Here is an 18,817-nt window from a genome sequence, read left to right on the forward strand (position 1 = left end):
AACTTCCAAAAGAAGGCCCAAAGCCCCACAGCAGCTTGCATTGCTTCACAGCTGGGCACCTGCTGGGTAGCCTCAGGCAGAAGCTAAATTAGCACCTCCTTAGAGATCCAAGAGCCAGTGTACCCAGTGGTCAGAGTTGGACCATCCAGATTACAACTCCTCAGATCCATAAGGGACACCCTCAGGGGGCAGACTCAGTGAGCACGAAAGCCCCACTGAAGCAAGTTTTGCCCCAGAAGGGTGTCTCCAGCACAGAAGTTCTCCCACTGCAGACACAGCTGATTCTCACAGCCAATTGGCCTGGAGGTCAATTCCTCCCAGTGATACCTACAACAATCAAGGCTTAACCACAACAAGACTGTGCACAAAGCCCACAAGGGGGTGCACCAAGAGTGTCTACCTCAGGTAATTGGGGAGCCTGAGCCACTGGGCCCTATAGGACACCTAGCACAGAAAACCACTCTATCAACACAGGGAAGCATAAAAAATGCAGAGACAAAGAAACAGGTCACAAATGACATAAATGGAGGAAAGCAAACTACTGGATATAGAGTTCAAAACCACACTTTTAAGGTTTTTCAAGAATTCTCTAGAAACCACTGATAAATTTAGTGAGACCCTCAAGAAATCTAGTGAGACCCTCAAGGTTATGAAAAAGGACCAACTAGAAATTAAGCATACACTGACTGAAATAAAGAATATTATACAGAGTTCCAACAGCAGACTAGAAGATTGCAAGAATCAAGTCAAAGATTTGAAATACGAAGAAGCAAAAAACACCCAACCAAAAAAACAAAAAGAAAAAAGAATCCAAAAATATGAAGATAGTGTAAGGAGCCTCTGGGACAACTTCAAGCATACCAACATCCAAATTATGGGGGTGCCAGAAGAAGAGCGAGAGCAAGATATTGAAAACCTATTTGAAGAAATAATGACAGGAAACTTCCCCTACCTGGTGAAAGAAATAGACTTACAAGTCCAGGAAGCGCAGAGAACCCCAAACAAAAGGAATCCTAAGAGGACCACACCAACACACATCATAATTAAAATGCCAAGAGCAAAAGACAAAGAGAGAATCTTAAAAGCAGCAAGAGAAAGAAACTCAGTTACCTACAAGGGAGTACCCATACGACTGTCAGCTGATTTCTCAACAGAAACTTTGTAGGCCAGAAGGGAGTGGCAAGAAATATTCAAAGTGATGAATACCAAGAACCTACAACCAAGATTACTTTACCCAGCAAAGCTATCATTCAGAATTGAAGGTCAGATAAAGAGCTTCACAGATAAGAAAAAGCTAAAGGAGTTCATCACCACCAAACCAGTATTATATGAAATGCTGAAAGGTATCTTTTAAGAAGAGGAAGAAGAAGAAAAAGGTAAAGATACAAATTATGAACAACAAATGCACATCTATCAACAAGTGAATCTAAAAATCAAGTGAATAAATAATCTGATGAACAGAATAAACTGGTGAATATAATAGAACCAGGGGCATAGAAAGGGAGTGGACTGACTATTCTCAGAGGGGAAAGGAGTGTGGGGGGGTGCGGGAAGAGACTGGACAAAAATCATACATCTATGGATGAGGACAGTTGGGGGGAGGGTAAGGGCAGAGGGTGGGGTGGAAACTGGATGGAGGGGAGCTATGGGGGGGAGGGGGGAAGAGGAACAACTGTAATAATCTGAACAACAAAGATTTAATTTAAAAAAAAGAAAAAAAATATTTTTTACATTAGTTTACATAATATTTAATTAAACTTTTATTTGCAATAACCAGTGTGACTAGAATAAGCAATTGTGAAATAAGTACAACTGATTTTTAATAAGTATACAACTAGACTGGTGGGAGAAGAAGTTGGTGGAAAGTTGTTTAAAACACCTAACCTTGAGGTTTTGAGTCAGGAAGGAAGGAGTCCAGTCATAATGAGGAGAGGCTAAAGGCAATTGGATTAGGAGGTTAGGGATGATGGGGTCCAGGTCCAGGGAGGACCACAGAATTAGAAAGATGCTCAGTGAGGAGGTTCACTGGAAATGAGTATCTCTGACTTACGATGTGCATGCAGCTCATGCCACTAATACACGGACAAGAGTTTTGTGATACGAAAACTCTTCTAAATGAGCAATAAATAAGGTCTAACAACTTATTAAGATCTAACTGTTTAACTGATTTGTTTGTCGGAAAAGTACCAACCCCATGTTATATGAAAAACAATTTTCCATTTCATCTTGAATATTAGAATTAGGATTCATTATTAATTTAGAGGATTAAGGAAAGACCGTGTGGCTGTGGATGCAAACAGCATTTAGATTGCCGTGTTTTACATAAATAATGTTGATTATCTGGAAACTTCAGCTATAATTTTTTACTTTGTCTTAATTGTATAAAATAAATAGATGGGTTATTAAGTTTATAAAAGAATCAGCATTTGGATTTTGATAAAATTATGAAAAATCAACTGGGTGAATAGGTAAAAAAGGCCAATTTAATTTTTTAGGTTTCAAGAGAGAATTGAAAACTTTAAAAAGACTCAGTTTTGTGATTAAAAATAGAGAACAAAATGGAGAACATTATGCTAAGTGAAATAAGCCAGTCAGAGAAAGATAAGTACCATATGATTTCACTCATATGTGGAATTTAATGAACAAACTGAACTACCAGGCAAAATAGAGACAGACTCACAGATAGAGAGCAGGCAAACAGCTCTGGTGGAAAGGGGGTGTTGAGGTGGTAGGTGGAGGGATTGAGCAAAAAAGGAAAAAAAACCCAGAGAACTCATGGATAACCAGTGTGGTGACTGTGGTATGTGTGTGTGGGGGTGGGGTGGGGGGGGCAGTGGTGGTGGAGGTGTAAGAGGGCATAGAGGGCATAAATGGTGATGGAAAAAATAAAATACTATAAATAAAAAGCGAAAGAATAGAGAACAAAATTTGTCAGCAATATAGCAACTGCTATAAACAGTATGTTTGAATTTAATATTTTGGTTTGATTAGAAGGAGACATGGAGGGAAAACTGAGAAGAAATTGAAATTCATCAGGTAGAAAAGAGGGACAAAGGGAGTGACAGGTAGAAAGATGAACAAAGAAACAAAGGAAAAAGGAGAGTTGATTACAACCAACATAAAATAATGACTCGGCAATTGCAGAAATAGAACAAGACCTGGCTGAGTGGCTGGAGTGTTGGCCTACCTTCCTCAGGCCTACAAATCCCGGTCAGAAATGACCAGCTATGGAGCCTGTACACTCATACATGAAAAATGCTTAGAGGATTTGATTTGATTCAGGAAAAACACCTCTCCCCTCCCACCCCTCCTTCCCCTCCGCTCCCCTCCTCCATCAACTGTACTTGAAGTCACAACTTCAAACTCCCTTTGAGAAGCTTTCCCTACTTCCTCTGACTGAGCTAGGATTGTTAATGGGACCACGTAGGGCAGCCTGTAGATAATTCTATGCTCATTGTGGCCAGCTGGGAAGGGCTGGGGCTTGTCAGAGACTAACATTTGGAGAATTGGAAAGGCTACAGAAAGATGGCTGCAGTTATATAACGAAGGGCCAGAATTAATTTAGAAGCCGGAAGGGACCCTGAAAAAGCAAATAAAAATGAGAATTACAAATGAGTAGATTTTTGCCACTGGTAAAAATCTGGGTCACTGACAGCTGTATTTTCCCATTTGTGCTTTTGTCTGGGACTTTGATTGCACAATTGTCTAATAATAAGTGTTCATCATCCGAGTCTAACAATAGATTTCATTCCAGAATACAATTGTTATATAACAAAAATTCAATGTGTTGGAGAAAAAGTCAATCAACACAGTTTCAGGCTTTGTATGCTTTTGTTTGTAGGGAGTCAGGCATAAAGGAGCATTTGTCATTCGACTTTTCTAGTGCGTTTCCAGCATACTGTGCCTTGGGCATGACACATCAGAGTCTGGTGTTCATCTTTTATTACCTGCCAGTCCTCTCTGGAAAGAGCCTCCATGGAATTCATCACCTACAGTGTTTGTTTCAGGTATACATATAAATACATGTGAATGCATTGGTTGGGGATATTGTGGTTTCCAAGGGCAACTTGAATAAAAAAGTGCGAGATGAATAATGAAGGGGACCTTCTGCAGGAGGTATGAAGTTAATAATTAAAATGTTATTTACCAAAATACTGACAGCAAAGCTTTCTGTTGTTGTCTGTCAGCTATTTGACTGTCAGTATGAATAAGGGCAGCATGGTTATACTTGTTTTATGTCTGCTTTGGAGAAGTTTGTGATGAAATGCTCTTCTCTACTGCACACTGAGTTTATAAAATATAATAAAAAAAACTTAATTTAGAATTTGCATTTGGAAAGCTCGCTTAGTTTTAATAATCATTTCAAATAACTTCATTAGGCACTGAGTTTCAGAAGCATGAGGATGCTATAAAATTTTTATGCCTGTTTTGATTGTTATTAAGAGCATCATCTTTGTTTTGCTCAAAGTGTTTGTCTCATCCTAATAAAAATGTTTGAGGTTAAGTGATTAAAATTGAGAGCTGTGGAGAATTAAAAAAATTAATACTCTTCCTCTCACCTTCTAAGTTCTTCTAGCTGGGCTCGTAATCAAATGAACAGAGAGATTAACAGGAGAATATCAAATTTTAATACATGCACGTAAGCATGAAAATTCCAAAACAGTGATGCAAAATTGGGTGTATATGACATTTTGGACAAAGAGAAAAGGTGAAAAAAAGGGGTATTAGTTACAAAAGTGATAATGGGCTGGAGCGCACTTGGCAGGCAAGTTATTGTTAGGTAACCCAGAAACAATGGAACGAAGGGCTTAGCTAGCTGTCAGGCCTCTGCCTGAAGCCCTCCTGCTTGCTTAATTCAAATGAGGCTAAACTAAACCCTGAAATCCCTTTCCTGGAGCGGGTTTCTTTATCTGACTCTCTTGGGCAGGAAAAGGGGAAGGGCCAAGGTTCTTTCTGCATCTTTTTGTTGTTGTTGTTTGTTTCCTCTTAATAAACAGCTTAAAATCAGTATATTAAAAAGACAGCTTCAGAGTGGCAAAACTTTGGTCCCTTTCAGACCGCAGTTTCAAATGTTCAGCATTTTAAATAGGACAGCCTACTCGTCTGCTCTAGAATATATTAAAACTCTCAGTTGTCAATAGGTAGCATTCTCATTATGTGTAATGTTTCTGAGTTCTACTCTTGTTTTTCAGACAGATTATTCTGAAAAGCTGAAATGTAGACTGGGAGGAGTGCTGTGTTCAGGTCTGGGAGGGTGTCAGTTTTCTTTAGATGAAGTTAAGGAAATATAAGGGAAGAAGCACACCTCCCATGTGTATGGCACAGTGGTAGACCAATACACTGGAATAGTGTCATGCAGAGAATAGACCTGGTCCTTACTGCTTCTTCCTCTAGTGGAGAAGACCAATAAAAACCTAAGGAAACCCTGGCCAGTGCGGCTCAATTAGTTGAGCATTGTCTCATGCAACAAAAGGTCCCAGGTTCGATTCCTGGTCAGGGCACTTGCCAGGGTTGCTGGGCTTGATCCCCAGTAGGGGGCTGGTAGGAGGCAGCCAATTGATGTTTCTCTCTCACATCCATGTTTTCTTTCCCCCCTCTCTCCCCTTCTTTATCTAATCAATAAAAACAGATGTAGAAAAAAACCTAAGGGAGAATGAGGTCACTGACATGTATACTGAGTATAAGCAGTGTGCTTTGGTATGGAGACAAGTGTACTTGCCATGAAAAAAGTGGGTAAGTATGTGAAGAAGGGATTCACTGGAGTGATAAGCTGTGGCTTATCAAGTAGTGACCTGTCATTGTCAGAGGCATCAAATGATGCATATGTTTGTGTAAGACAACCAATTTATCTGAAAGTAAATTTGTAGCTGTAAATGACGGCTTAGAGAAAGAGAGTAATTAGTATGTACATCATCAGCTTTTTGAAATTTTGGTTTCTAATTAAATCGGAGTAAGTTTTGTTACTCCTGAGCTTATGGTAGAACTGTATTTTCTCCCCGACCCCCATACAGTTTTAGCCAAGGATTCTAGGCAACCCAGCTTTTGCGAAAACTCTTAAGAGTCATGCTATCTCCAGATCAGTCTAGATCAGTGGTTCCCAACATGGGGCACAAGTCCCACGGGGGAGGGAGGGATTTGATTTTTAAGGGCGGGCAATTAGAGAAAGAGATATTAACAGTGAATTTTTTTCATTTCTTATGGTTCTAGGGGCCTCATATACAGTTTATAAATATATATTGTGACATATTTATGCATCTCAGTTCTCCATTATATGTTTTGAAACTTTATTTGCTATTTTTTCATATCACCTCATATTATTATTATTTAACAATTTCTTAGTGATTTCTTCCTCAGTACTTCAACTGTCCTTTCATTCTTTTATTTTTCTCTGTATGGATGCCATGTTCTTTGGAAGCTTGTTTAGACCAAATTAATGGCCTTTTAGGCTTCCTCCATGTGAAGAGGAGTTCACTTTTTGAATAATAAGAATTATATAAGGATTTTAGAGATGCTTAGGTGGGGCATGACCAAAAAAAGGTTGGGAACCACTGGCCTAGGCCAATGTTGATGAACTCTTAGGGGAATAGAAAAAGTAACAATATGATTTTAGGGTACACGAATTTTCACAGCAAGAGACATACTCTCTCTCCTTGATAACTGGGATGGAACATTATATTTAATAGATGTAATAAAGGTGAGCCTTGGCGTCCACTTGATCTGACTCTCCACTGAATAACCTCCTTTGTGCTCTCCTGAGTAGGGCCATATTCTCAGGAAGAGAAAGTACATGAGAGGAGGGAAGGAGATGGTGTGTGACATTCCCAGTTAACTAATGTCTGGAAAAGGGCAAAGACTGTGTTCCATACCAGATGCTCTGGTAATGTGGGCAGCAGCAGCATGAGCTTAACTGCAAAAACACGGCAGCTGAACAAAGGCTCAATGGATTCAGAAGGGCCGATAGTGTGTGTGAAGAAAATCCGCTAGGATGATCACTTCCCAAGCAGAACAAATTCATCGGCAAAAATCTCCCATAAAAACGAACAGTTATTAATCTTAGATTTGGTATTTCAATACAGAATATTTTACTGAGCTTCCCTATGCAAAGCAATGTCATAAAGTCATGCATTCAGCCAAATTCTTAGCAGTGCTGAACAGAAAATAGATTAAAAAACACATTCTTATCACCAAAAATAGAGCTTATGGGTGTATGAGATTGTGAAATTGAGGGAGATGGCAATGTATCATAATAATTAAAATCTATTTATCAAAAACCTTGTGTGTGGCACTGAGCTAGCTGATATGTCAAGATAAGATCTGTTCTCTGCCCTGTAGATGCTTATGACTCATCCAGAAAACACCTGCCCAGGTAGACACAGAGAGCTGATGCTTCCACAGTGCAGGGGGAACGGATGCCACCTGGGGTGAGACCAGAGGTCCATCCTGCTCTGCAGCCTGTATCTGTCTGTGTGCCAGGGTGCCTGGAGCCCGGTCCATCCTTGCTGTTTCAAGGGACCTGGCATATATGGCATACTGTTCTTAATATGTTTGCTCACCTTCTTGGCACTATGTGTTTTAACCAAGGTCACCTCTCTGAGAAAGGTTGTTTCCCCAGGTAGGGATTTCCCCCTGAAGTTAGGGAGGGAATAAAACCCCTTAACTAAGTGCCAGGCGGGTAATTAATCACTTTAACTACGAACAATCATGCTTAAGCTACATAATCTTTACTCCCTGGAATGGAGATAAGAAACGCCCTAACCTTTGGAATAGAGATTGATAGGATTGGAATCAACTTGTATTAATACAGATGTAACAAGACAACAGGACACAGAACCTAGACACAGAACCTACACAGAACCTAGAGACAGAAGAACTTCGCTGGAGAGAACATGGCAAAAGATCCTGGACAGAAACTGGCCACAGAACCTAGAGACAGAACCTAGCGAGAGAACCTGGCTGAAGAACCTAGAGACAGAACCTGGCTACAGAACCTGGATAGAACATGGCAAGAGAACCTGACTAGAACCTAGTGACTGAACCTGGCTGGAGAACCTGGACAGAACCTGGCTGGAGAACCTAGCAAGGGAACATGGCTACAGAACCTGGCTGGAGAACCTGGAGAACATGGACACAGAACCTGGCTGGAGATCCTGACCAGAACTTGGCTAGAGATCCTGGCTAGGCTGCTGATCAACTGAACGCTGTCTCCGTGTCATTCCTTCTTCGCCGACTCTGTCCACACCTTTGGTGACCCCTGGACCTGCTGGGGTTGGACCCCAGCACCAGGGCACTAATGCAGCTCTATGGGAGGCTATGGCCCCAACTTACCCTACTTTCCCTGCTTTATGCTATTTTCTGTGCAACTCTATAAAAACTTCCTGATTCTATTTTTGTATTGTAAATGTGTTTTGTCTCTTAGGATTCAAAGTTTTGTTTTCAGATCTCAAGGTTTTTAGTTCATTTCATATTAATTTTTATTTACCTTAAATCCACCTTTTTTGAGTTCAAGTACCTCTCTCAATGTTAAAAATAGGTTTCTGTTTCATGTATAGTGGTTAAAAGACTACTCACTGGAACCAGAATGCCTGTGTGTTGTGTTGTAGACTGGCCAGTAATATCTCCAACTAAGTTTTCATTTTTATAGTCTTAAAGAGTTTTACACTTTTTCTTTTGCATAGTAAAACTTTATTTGCCTTTGGTATAATAATGATAACAATTATATGTGGTATAGATTTATATAAACCCATACTCATTCTTTTATAGCCCATGAAGGTTTTCTTAAGGTACAGTGGCTGGAACTATATTTATTATTCTAGTTCTGGGCTTATTATATTTTTAAAAGATAGAATGCCTTCTCCCATCATATTTAAAATATTCTTTTTGATGAGGCCCAGTCTTTCTATCTGCAGCAGCCCATTAGTTGATCTCTTTACCGACAATTCTGTTTTTGGATCTTATTTCACAGAACCCAGTCTCATAAATATTATTATATACTTTATGTATATTTAAAATTTCTGCACTATCTTAACCAGTGTCACCCCAATAAATTCAATAGAAACTAAAAAAGGAAAAAAATTTGCAAGTCTTCCTTACCTTTGAAGTATATTTGTTGCTTTTCTGCCTATCCACAAAGCTTTCAGAAATCACTTTGATCCTCTCTATACAAGATAAATATAATTTAGCTGCAAAATCTTAATTTCTCTGAAAAAAAATAAGGATTTATTATTCAATTTACTGATGAAAATGCTAAATAAGACCAGCGCTAATACCAACCTCAGGGAATTCACCAAATTTTTAGCATCCTTTGTTATTTAGCTTCATCTTATGTAAATAACATAGTGCTATATCTGTAGAAAATAAATCTTTTCTCTTTTGTGAAACGGCTGGTCAGGCACATTTTCTGATACAGAATGTTCTGTGCCAGACTTTGCATGGCCTTGCCCCAGAGGTGGGATTTGCCCTGGGCTTGGTGCTCCTACTGTGTATTTTACCATCTTGCTGGGATGGACAAGGGATCCATCCCACCATTTATCATGTGGCACTTCTTTCACACAGAGGCTCTTTGTAATGATAGCTTCTCAATAATTCTCGGATGAATGTGGATATATAGGTGGAGCAGGGTCCCACCTAATCTCCCAGCTTGGACCTAGGTTATTTTATGGTAAAAGTGCTGGCATCTCTGGTGGTAGAACTGGAAACCATCTGGTGATCCCTGACATTGGACTATCTCACTCATCCACAGATGTGCTTGAGAATGAGAAACATGACACTTTTCCAAGTAGCCCATCCTTTTAATTTCATTTCTTAATGTTTATAAAATTCTCTTTAAATATCATTATATTTAGTAAAATTCTGATTTTCTGTAACTTCCAAGAATTTTATCTGTATTTTCCTTGTGTGCTTAGTTTTACCTCAAAGGAAATAGATTCCACTGAATGCTAAATTGAAGTGTAAAGTTAAAAGACAAAGGAGTTGCATTTCCTGCTGCATTTTATATAAAACTGCCCTGCCTTTAGTATTCCTAAAGGTAACATCTTTAATTTTCAGTGTTTTGTTGTCTGTAAAGTTTGTAAGTAGCATGAAGAATGAAAGAAGAGTTTCAAACCATCCGTTTGGATTCTGAACTTTCTAGGTGTGAAATTAGGTGAGTTACCACATCTTGGTTCTGGCAGTACCTTCCTCATTTATACAACACATGCTAACACACCTTTTTATTTATTTATTTTTTTAAAAAATCATTTATATAACACATGCTAACACACCTTTTAAAAAAAATTATGTATTATATTATGTTCCATGAAACAGCAAGTAATTCATCTTTAGTTATCCTAAAGCATCTAGTATTCTAGGTATTCAGTTGTTGAATAAATGCAAGTAGAGTAGTCCCAATAAGTCACTTGTCAATAAGAGGTGTGAATGTACTATAAATATTCTCTTCAATTTCTGTTTTTGGTATATTTTAAAATGTGTGTGGTCCCAATCAGTATTGACACAGTAAATATTTACTACAAACAACTATTAAAGAATTTATATTAGAAAATGAGCCATTATAAGAATTATTTATAGTAATAAGAATCAACTCTTTCTGAAAATATTTACTTGTCAAAAACCTAAAGGTTATAGGAAAATAAAGAACTTTTATTATTTTATTTTTAGTTTTCCATTTTACTATATGAGTTTCTGTACCTTTTAATTTTTTTCAATGAGGATTATTACATTTGTAATAAAGAACAAAGAACAACAAAAATCTTCAGAGAGTCCATGTATTCAGATGGAGCCTCCTAAAATCCAATAGACTTTAAGGATTACAATTCTTTAAAAATATACAGATGAAGGTCTAACTTTCAGGATAAATAGCTCTGTGGGTAATGGGTCCCTAAGAATATCTTCATTTTCTGTAAGTTGGAAATTGGTGGCCTTTTGGGTCCTTGTGCATAATGATCTCAGAGATTTCCTAATTTTTGTATGAGACTAAAGGGACTTTGCAGAAACAGTTTGGTTGAATCACTTACTAGGCCATAAATAAGTGTTATATGTTTTCAAATAAGCTCCAAATCATGTTTACTTATCTGGCTGGTGAACTAGATATGTAAAAAGGAGAATAGTTTGGGCAGGGTCTTGAGTAAGATGTGGAATAGATCAGAGTCTACAAACATAGTTAATTGCCAGGACTGAGTAAATATTTTGTAATTGGTTCTTTTCAATGTTTCTTTACTATCATTCCTTAATGTTTAGAAAATTCTCTTGAGATATCAGCATGTTTTAGTTATGCTATGAGGAGATGCAGGAAATAAGATTTTGCCCATGTCTTAAAGGAAATAATCATATGCCTGGTGATAAGTTGTGGTTTAGAGGATAAATAGAGTGACCCCCCCCCCCGCCCCCCGCCACTAAGGAAAGGTGAAATTAATGAGGTCAAGACACAAAGTTGTTAGGGGGCAGCTTGTCATCAGCAGAAACTTTTCTTTTTAAAAGCCTTTCCTGAGGAAAGTTCAAAGGCGTCCATGTAATATTTTCTCTAGGAAAGTTGTTTTGATTACATTAGCTTATTGGGTTATCATCAGATCCTATTGGACAGCCAAAGAAATCTCATTTGGAATCATTTCTGAAAGAGAGATCAGAGTCAAATGTCCCTTCTGACTTTGTATTCCAACATGGTAGGGTTTAGTTGCCATTCATTCATTAGAAAATATTTATTAGCCCTAGCTGGTTTGGCTCAGTGGATAGAGCGTTGGCCTGTGGACTGAAGGGTCCCAGGTTCAATACTGGTCAAGGGCACATGCCTGGGTTGTGGGCTCAAACCCCAGTAAGGGGTGTGCAGGAGGCAGCCAATCAGTGATTCTTTCTCATCATCGATGTTTCTATCTCTCTTCCCTCTCCTTTCTTCTCTGAAATCAATAAAAATATTAAAAAAAGAAAATATTAAATTTCCATTTTATTCTAGGCAATAGATTAAGCACAAGGGTACATTTAAAATGCCACCTTCCAGAAATCTCCAGTCCGTTGACTAGGTTTGCCCTGTCAGTTTTTCCTAATTTCACTTCCTAGTCCATCTATCTTGGATTTCTTATTTTATTATTCTAGTCTCTTAGTTGCCAATATCTTCAACTTACTTTGTCATTGTCTTCCTGAGTTTGTATCCTCACAAACCTCAACCATGTTTTTAACATCTCAAACAGAGCTTTGCTGGAGAAAAATTACTTACCTGTGTGGTGCGGATTGGTGCCACCACAACTTTAAGGTTTCCAGTTCCTGTGGGACACTCAACATTTTTCTTTCTTGAGTTGGCTCTTTCTCATTCTCTGCTTTGACTATGTCAAACCAGTTCCATCCTCCTTAAAAACTTTAGTTTTCCATATCCCTCCTGTCTGAGGCTTTTCCACCTGAAAGACGAAATTGAAGGCTCCAGAACTGTCTACCTTTCTTGTCCACCACGTAAGTGACCTTAATCTTCCTGAGGCTCAGTTATGTCATTTGAAAAGTGATCATTTAATGTTGACAATTTCCTTTTTGATAATTCCCCTCTTCTTCCTTCCTCTTTCTTCTAACATTCTTCTTTTCTTTCTCTTAGAGAGGAAGATATAGTAAAGTTTTGTATCGAGTGAAGCACCAAACCACCAAATCTACCTCGCAAATATCTGGAATATCTTCATTTTTTTTTTTGCCCTAGTGGATATTGGGAATCCTACCTAGTTCCTTGGTTTATTGCTGCAGTATTTCTTACCTCTAGAAGGGGCACCTAAGTATACACATGGTATTTAAGGAATCACCATACTTGAGTTAAACTAATTATTGGCTTTTGATTTGGAGAAAAAAGTATGTAGATGAAAGAAAGCTACTTTAATTATACTGATAATCATTTTACAAAGCACTAAATAAAATTTCTAATAGGAGACTAAACAGTTTACCAATTTTGATGAAAAAGGCAGTAATTATGATTTATTTTAACAGGCTACAAAGTTTAATAAGAGATCTACTTTCACTGGGGATTTAAGAAAAATAATCATCTTCGAATAGGGTGGCTATACCAAATTGTCCAGAGAGTTGGGTTAATTTTGAGGAGTGGCCAGAATAGTAGATAATCAAAAATAGCCTGGGCAAGAAGGAAACAATGTTGGCCACAGAAATGATAAAACCAGTTTTGTCAAGATGGAGATAGAGTTTGTGGGTGAAAATAACCAGTTATGGAGCCCGGAGAGATTGGTGAAGCTGGGTTATGCAGCATCTCAGGTAATACTAATTCGAATTTTTCCAGAAGGTGCTGGGAAATTGTGTAAGTGTTCTAAGCAAAGAAATAACAAGACCAAAATTGTGATTTAGAGCAGTAACTCAGGAAGTAGTCTAGACTCTAGAGGATAGCAGAATGGGCACACTGAAAGTAGGGAGAACAGTTTGGTAATGGCTATGTTAATCCAGGTGAGAAAATGGGAAGTGACAGCACTCAATTTTACTAGTAAATGGTGGGTTCACTGAACAGAATTATCACAATGTATTTAACTCCTCTTACTTTAATCTATGCTGCTTTCAAGTCTTCACTATTATAACAGAGGTGCACTGGACATACATGTAACTTTACGTATTTTGAATTATTTTTCCCAGACAAGGTTGCCAGAGTAAGAATAGGAGTTAGTAGGCAGGGATCCTTTTAGATCAGTTGATGCAAGTTTATGATATGCTCTTTGAAATATCCCTTCTGTGAATATTTTAAATGCATTTCCTCCCATTTTCTTTGAAGAATATACTTTAAGAAAACTGAAGACACATTCTTTTCAGTTTGACATATTCTTTTGATAATCATTAATCCCTTTCCCCCCATTATTTCTAACAGAGATGAAAACTTGTGAGATTTTCTTGGCTTGCTTTCTTTTTTGTGCACCTTTGTCTTTAACAAAATCCAAGTGTATGAAGGATTATACCTCAGACGATAGCCAATATATAGGGGTCAAAACAAAGTTGTTTTTTTTTAAAGTATTGGCATTAAAAAGCTAACTGTTAGAGAAAATTAAAAGTAAATGAATAAAATCAGTGATATTTAGAATGTAAATAACACTGGTTACTTTATTAAAAGGAAACTTATTAGGTCAAATTAGGGTTTATATTTAATGCTTGGCAGAATCCCTTTAGGTTAAGCCTCTTTTAGTTAATTTGATCAAACCATGGATTTTAAATGCAAAATGACAACCTTATATTAATCCATATAAGCAACTTTCAAAAGAAAACTATGATGAGAAAAACATGCATTATGAAAATATTTTGTAATAGAAAGCATTCTGTAAGGTCACTCCTGTGTATGAGACAACGGAGCCATGTGATGGGATGATAGCAGAAACATTTCTGAAGTGGGAAAAGCTTCTCTGGTGGAAATGTCAAAAGAAATCAGAATCAACCTGTTGTAGAATTTTGAGATCATCTACATTAAGCATGAATCAGATTTGCATATTTATGCTATGCGATCAAATAAAACTGAATATCTGTGCTTATGCTCATGGTTCCTCCAACCTGGTTTACTTCATCCCTCTCTATCTTCGGCTCATATGCCCCCTTTTCTGGCCTCGTTTCTCTGGCTTTCTGATGACTCTATTTATAAAATATCCTGCCTGTTTAAGAATAGCAGCATTTAGAGTCCAAGTACGAGAATGTTGGACACACTTTCCTCTCTGAGAACCCTTAGACTACTTGACATTACCTCACCTGAGTGGTTCCTGTCATTTATTGAGTTCAGAATCTATAAATGAGTCTAACTCAATGGGAGCCATCTCCTGTAAGTTAGGGGCCCATGAGGTAACCTAACATAAAGTATTCTCCCAATAGAAATACCCAGTAATGCATGGTGCCTGGGTAATAACAATCAGGACTAACATCTGTTTAGTACTTACTAGGCACCAGGCACTGCTTGTGCAGCATAAACGTGCAACCAAAAGATTTGTCAGCTGCAACTGCATTGCTGACTGCTTGAGAAACGTTTCCAAACTTATAGGTAACAGCTGCAAAGGGTCCCCCCAAACTCTCCAAACTTCTCTAGCTGTCCTACTGTTTCCCTAAGGCCCTTGGTCCTGTCTACAATCCATGCACTAAATAGTTAACACCTGGTCCTGCAGAGCTCTCTTGAATTCTGCTCTAGCCTCCCAGCACTGCAGCACCCCAGGGAGCAGTCTTACTGACAGTATTCATTTAGGGAGCATTAAGTACTTGTGCTCTAGTGCCAAATGCCTGGGTTCAAATCCTAACTCTCCTATTTACAAGAAATGTGATTTGAAGCAAATTAATCTTTCTTTTTTACTCAGTTTTCTTCACCTCTAAAATGGGAGATGATAATGTATCTATCTCAAGGGATGGTTTTGAAATTAAATGCATCAATATATACAGAGCATTTAGAAGAGACTTGACTCATAGTAGGTACAATAAAAGTGTTATCACCTGAGGATATTTTTCCACTGATTTTTAGAGAGAGTGTAAGGGGGAGAGACAGAAAGAGAGAAACATTGATGTGAGAGAGACACATCAATTGGTTGCCTCCTGCATCCTCCCCAATCAGGGCCTGGATTGAACATGCAACCGAGGTGTGTGCCCTTGACCAGAACTGAAGCCAGGACCCGTCAGTCCGAGGGCTGACGCTCTATCCAGTGAGCCAATCTGGCCAGGGCTACAATTGTATTTTTTTTTTTTTATAACTCTTTCTTGTAGAAGGATTAAAACCATCTTAACTCCCCACCAACTTAAATTTTATCAACCCAAATAATGAGGACTATGGATCACCTGCTATGGATGAGGCAAAAGCAAAGACATAAAAACAAATAAAACATGATCCCTTTCATGAAGAATCCTATATAAAAGCCTAATATGCTAAGTGACTGGTCATCTGGCCATCTGTTTAACCAATCAAAGCGTAATATACTAATAATATGCTAAGGCCATTCAACCGCTCACTATGATGTGCACTGACCTCCAGGGGGCAGACAGTTGACTGGTCAACCAGTTGCTATGATGTGCACTGACCACCAGGGGGCAGACACTCCAACTGGTAGGTTAGCTTGCTGCTGTGGTCCAGCCGGCAAGATGTACCAGACATGCCCTGGAGCCCTCCCATAGTCCCTCCCTGGCTGGCCAACCTCCCGTGTCCCTCCCTGGCCCTGATCATGCATTGGTGGGGTCCCTCGACCTGGCTTGCACCCTCTCGCAATCCAGGACCCCTCAGGGGATGTTGGAGAGCCGGTTTCAGCCTGATCCCACAGGCCAGGCCAAGGGACCCCACTGGTGCACGAATTCGTGCACCAGGCCTCTAGTCTTACAATAAAGTACTGTGATGGAATTGAAGGCTTCCATGTGGTAAAGAAAGTGATTCAGGTTGTTCAGGGATTAGTAAACTCAAATTCCAGGCAGATAATGGAGAGACATGATGGGCTAGATGGTGAACACCAGAGCTGACACCCCTTTCCAAGAAGGAGCCAACATGTGGCTCTAGCCAGTCATTGCCATGACAAAATGTGGCCCCAGTGATGCCAGTTTTCCAAATCTCCAAAGAATGCCAGAAATCTGGATTTTTATGTTAAATTTTATAATTTTTAAATATTGGCAATTAAACTATAAAGTAGAGAGTAAAGAAGAAAAGAAAGTTTCTCAATTACCACATAGAAGATCTCAAAAAGACTGGAATGCTGCTCAGAGTATGCAGAAGTTCTAGAGGGCCCCTGGGTAGAGTGATAGCTGTAATGACCCTAATTTTTCCCCAGCAGTGGTATCTAGAATGATATTGAGAGATGTTGGTTGAAATATTTAACCATTAGCACAGCTAGTAAAAATAACAACAACAAAAATACAACTTTAAAAGAACATATAATTGAGGAAGTTGAGTGAACAAGTTTTTATGAGTCACACAGATAATATTAGAATTGGAACTCCATCTAGTTCAACTGTCAGGCTGTGGTGATGTGGGAAGTTCCTTAAATAATTCCCATTCTTCCTTGGCAGTTATATGACCTAGAACAAATCACGTAACTCCTGCAGACCTATTTCTGCCTTGGCAAAAGTATAGGTAATAGCAAATGTTCCCTGCGTGTTTTGTAAGTACTAAGTGAGACATAATATTGTCTGGTTATGAAATGCTAGTAAAATGTTAATATACTTGCTGAGTATGATTGTTTTTATGGTGGTGATTCTAGATGAAAATACAAAGGCTCCAGAAGGACTTGCTACATAGTTGAAAAGTCAGAATTAGAACCCAAACCACATGAATCCTGGCTCATAGGTTTTTTAATGAAACATCATTCATATTGTAGCTGACTGTAATTGAAAGATTAAGGAGAATAAAAATACTCCACTTGAGGCAAGATAAACCAGGGATTCCCCTAAATTTGTTTCAGTTATTATAGCTATGCCTATACTCTGATTATCCTAGTATAGAAGAGAAAGTCAAAAGACTGAACTAAAGGTATTCTTCATTTGATGAAAACTTTTGATTTGAATGTCTATTATGGAGTTAGAGGCATGTCCTATGACTTAGTTCTTGGGATTTTGTTGGTGCAATTCTCAGGTTAGTAACTAGGTGAATTGTCTTTGTTGTTTTCCTGAGAATCTTTTCTTTTTGGTCCGGATTACCTGAAGACAGGTGAATGTTACAAAAGTAAAAATTGTACCCCCTCTTTCAGTCTCCAGAAGCTGACTTGCCTTGGCTTTATTGATAAATGGGGACAATTGTGCCTCAGCAGTGACTCTGGTCATGTATTTATATAACTCGCCCCCAGATATGAAACTTCTCAGGACATGCTCTTCAAAAAAGACAATAGCTTAAAACATTTTAGAATGTAGTTTTTGACCCTGACTCTGCCACTTTTCTTTCCTCTGAAACCATAATGCTATTGTATAACAACATTAAACATACCAGAGTTAGCTTAAAAAAGCACAACACGTCAATTTTTTTGTGTGTGTCCTGGGACTCAGGGGTGATTCTGTCCGCTGCTGGTATGAAAACCCTGAAGCTCTTCACCTCTAGCCCCTGCTGGAAATAGGCCATGTCAAGTCTATCAAGGGATCCTTGCAAAGATTATAACTAGAGTGTAGGAGGTTTGGTTATTTTGTTTAAAAATCTTTTTCTTTACATATCAAGCTATATGACAGTTTAGGGATGACAGTTTTACACTGTAAAACACAGTTACAGAATAGTATTTCATGAAGTGCTTTTTTGAAGTAAAGTAAATTTTGATGCAATAAGTTTGAGGTAAGAAAAAAGAGAGAAGAGAATCAAATCTCAGGTACTTATGCCTCTGGTCAAAGACATTAGAGATGCTAAAAAAGAAGACTTTTGGGCTGACATGCAAAATTATTAAGGAATAAATAATGTAAAATACCCCAGAGTATAAAGTAAGAATAGAAATCTTGACTAGTTGGACAAGATCTTAATTTATTTCATGATATTTTCCAAACCACATGTGTAAGGTGATATAGAATATCCAGCTTGTCAGCAGAATGTTGGGCTTTGTAATTTTAAGTTATTCAATTGGATGTGGAAATGACAAAATTTACCTCATTATAAAAGTCTCCTATATTAATTTTAAAATTTAGCTCTCCAATCATCATACTTTCTTGACAACCAAATTTGGTTGTGTGCATGATCTGTTATTGGACTTTTTGTTTATTAACTATTACAGGATTCAAGAGATGAATGTAATGTGACGGAAGGCAGCAGGATGAGTAAATTAAGAAGGACAAGAAAGAAAGTCACTAAATCACATATTTCTTCAACTGAAATAGGAGAAATGGATATGTCCATCTCAAAAGGTAGTTTGTACAACTGTTCAGCTAAGAGCATGAGACACTTAATCTC

The 18,817-nt window shown here is 38.3% G+C and overlaps 1 protein-coding gene across 1 annotated transcript in view; it reads left to right on the forward strand.

Moving 5' to 3' along the window:
• The window catches only part of LGSN (lengsin, lens protein with glutamine synthetase domain), a 121,305-nt gene that overhangs the window by 88,860 nt on the left and 13,628 nt on the right, over window positions 1–18,817 (forward strand). Inside the window, exon 4 of the mRNA XM_036318042.1 lies at window positions 18,642–18,771. Coding sequence (XP_036173935.1) covers window positions 18,681–18,771 — 91 coding nt within the window. The 5' untranslated portion in view covers window positions 18,642–18,680. The remainder of the gene's footprint in view (window positions 1–18,641; window positions 18,772–18,817) is intronic.

Source organism: Myotis myotis, unplaced genomic scaffold, assembly GCF_014108235.1.
Source record: "Myotis myotis isolate mMyoMyo1 unplaced genomic scaffold, mMyoMyo1.p scaffold_m19_p_7, whole genome shotgun sequence".
Taxonomy (NCBI): domain Eukaryota; kingdom Metazoa; phylum Chordata; class Mammalia; order Chiroptera; family Vespertilionidae; genus Myotis; species Myotis myotis.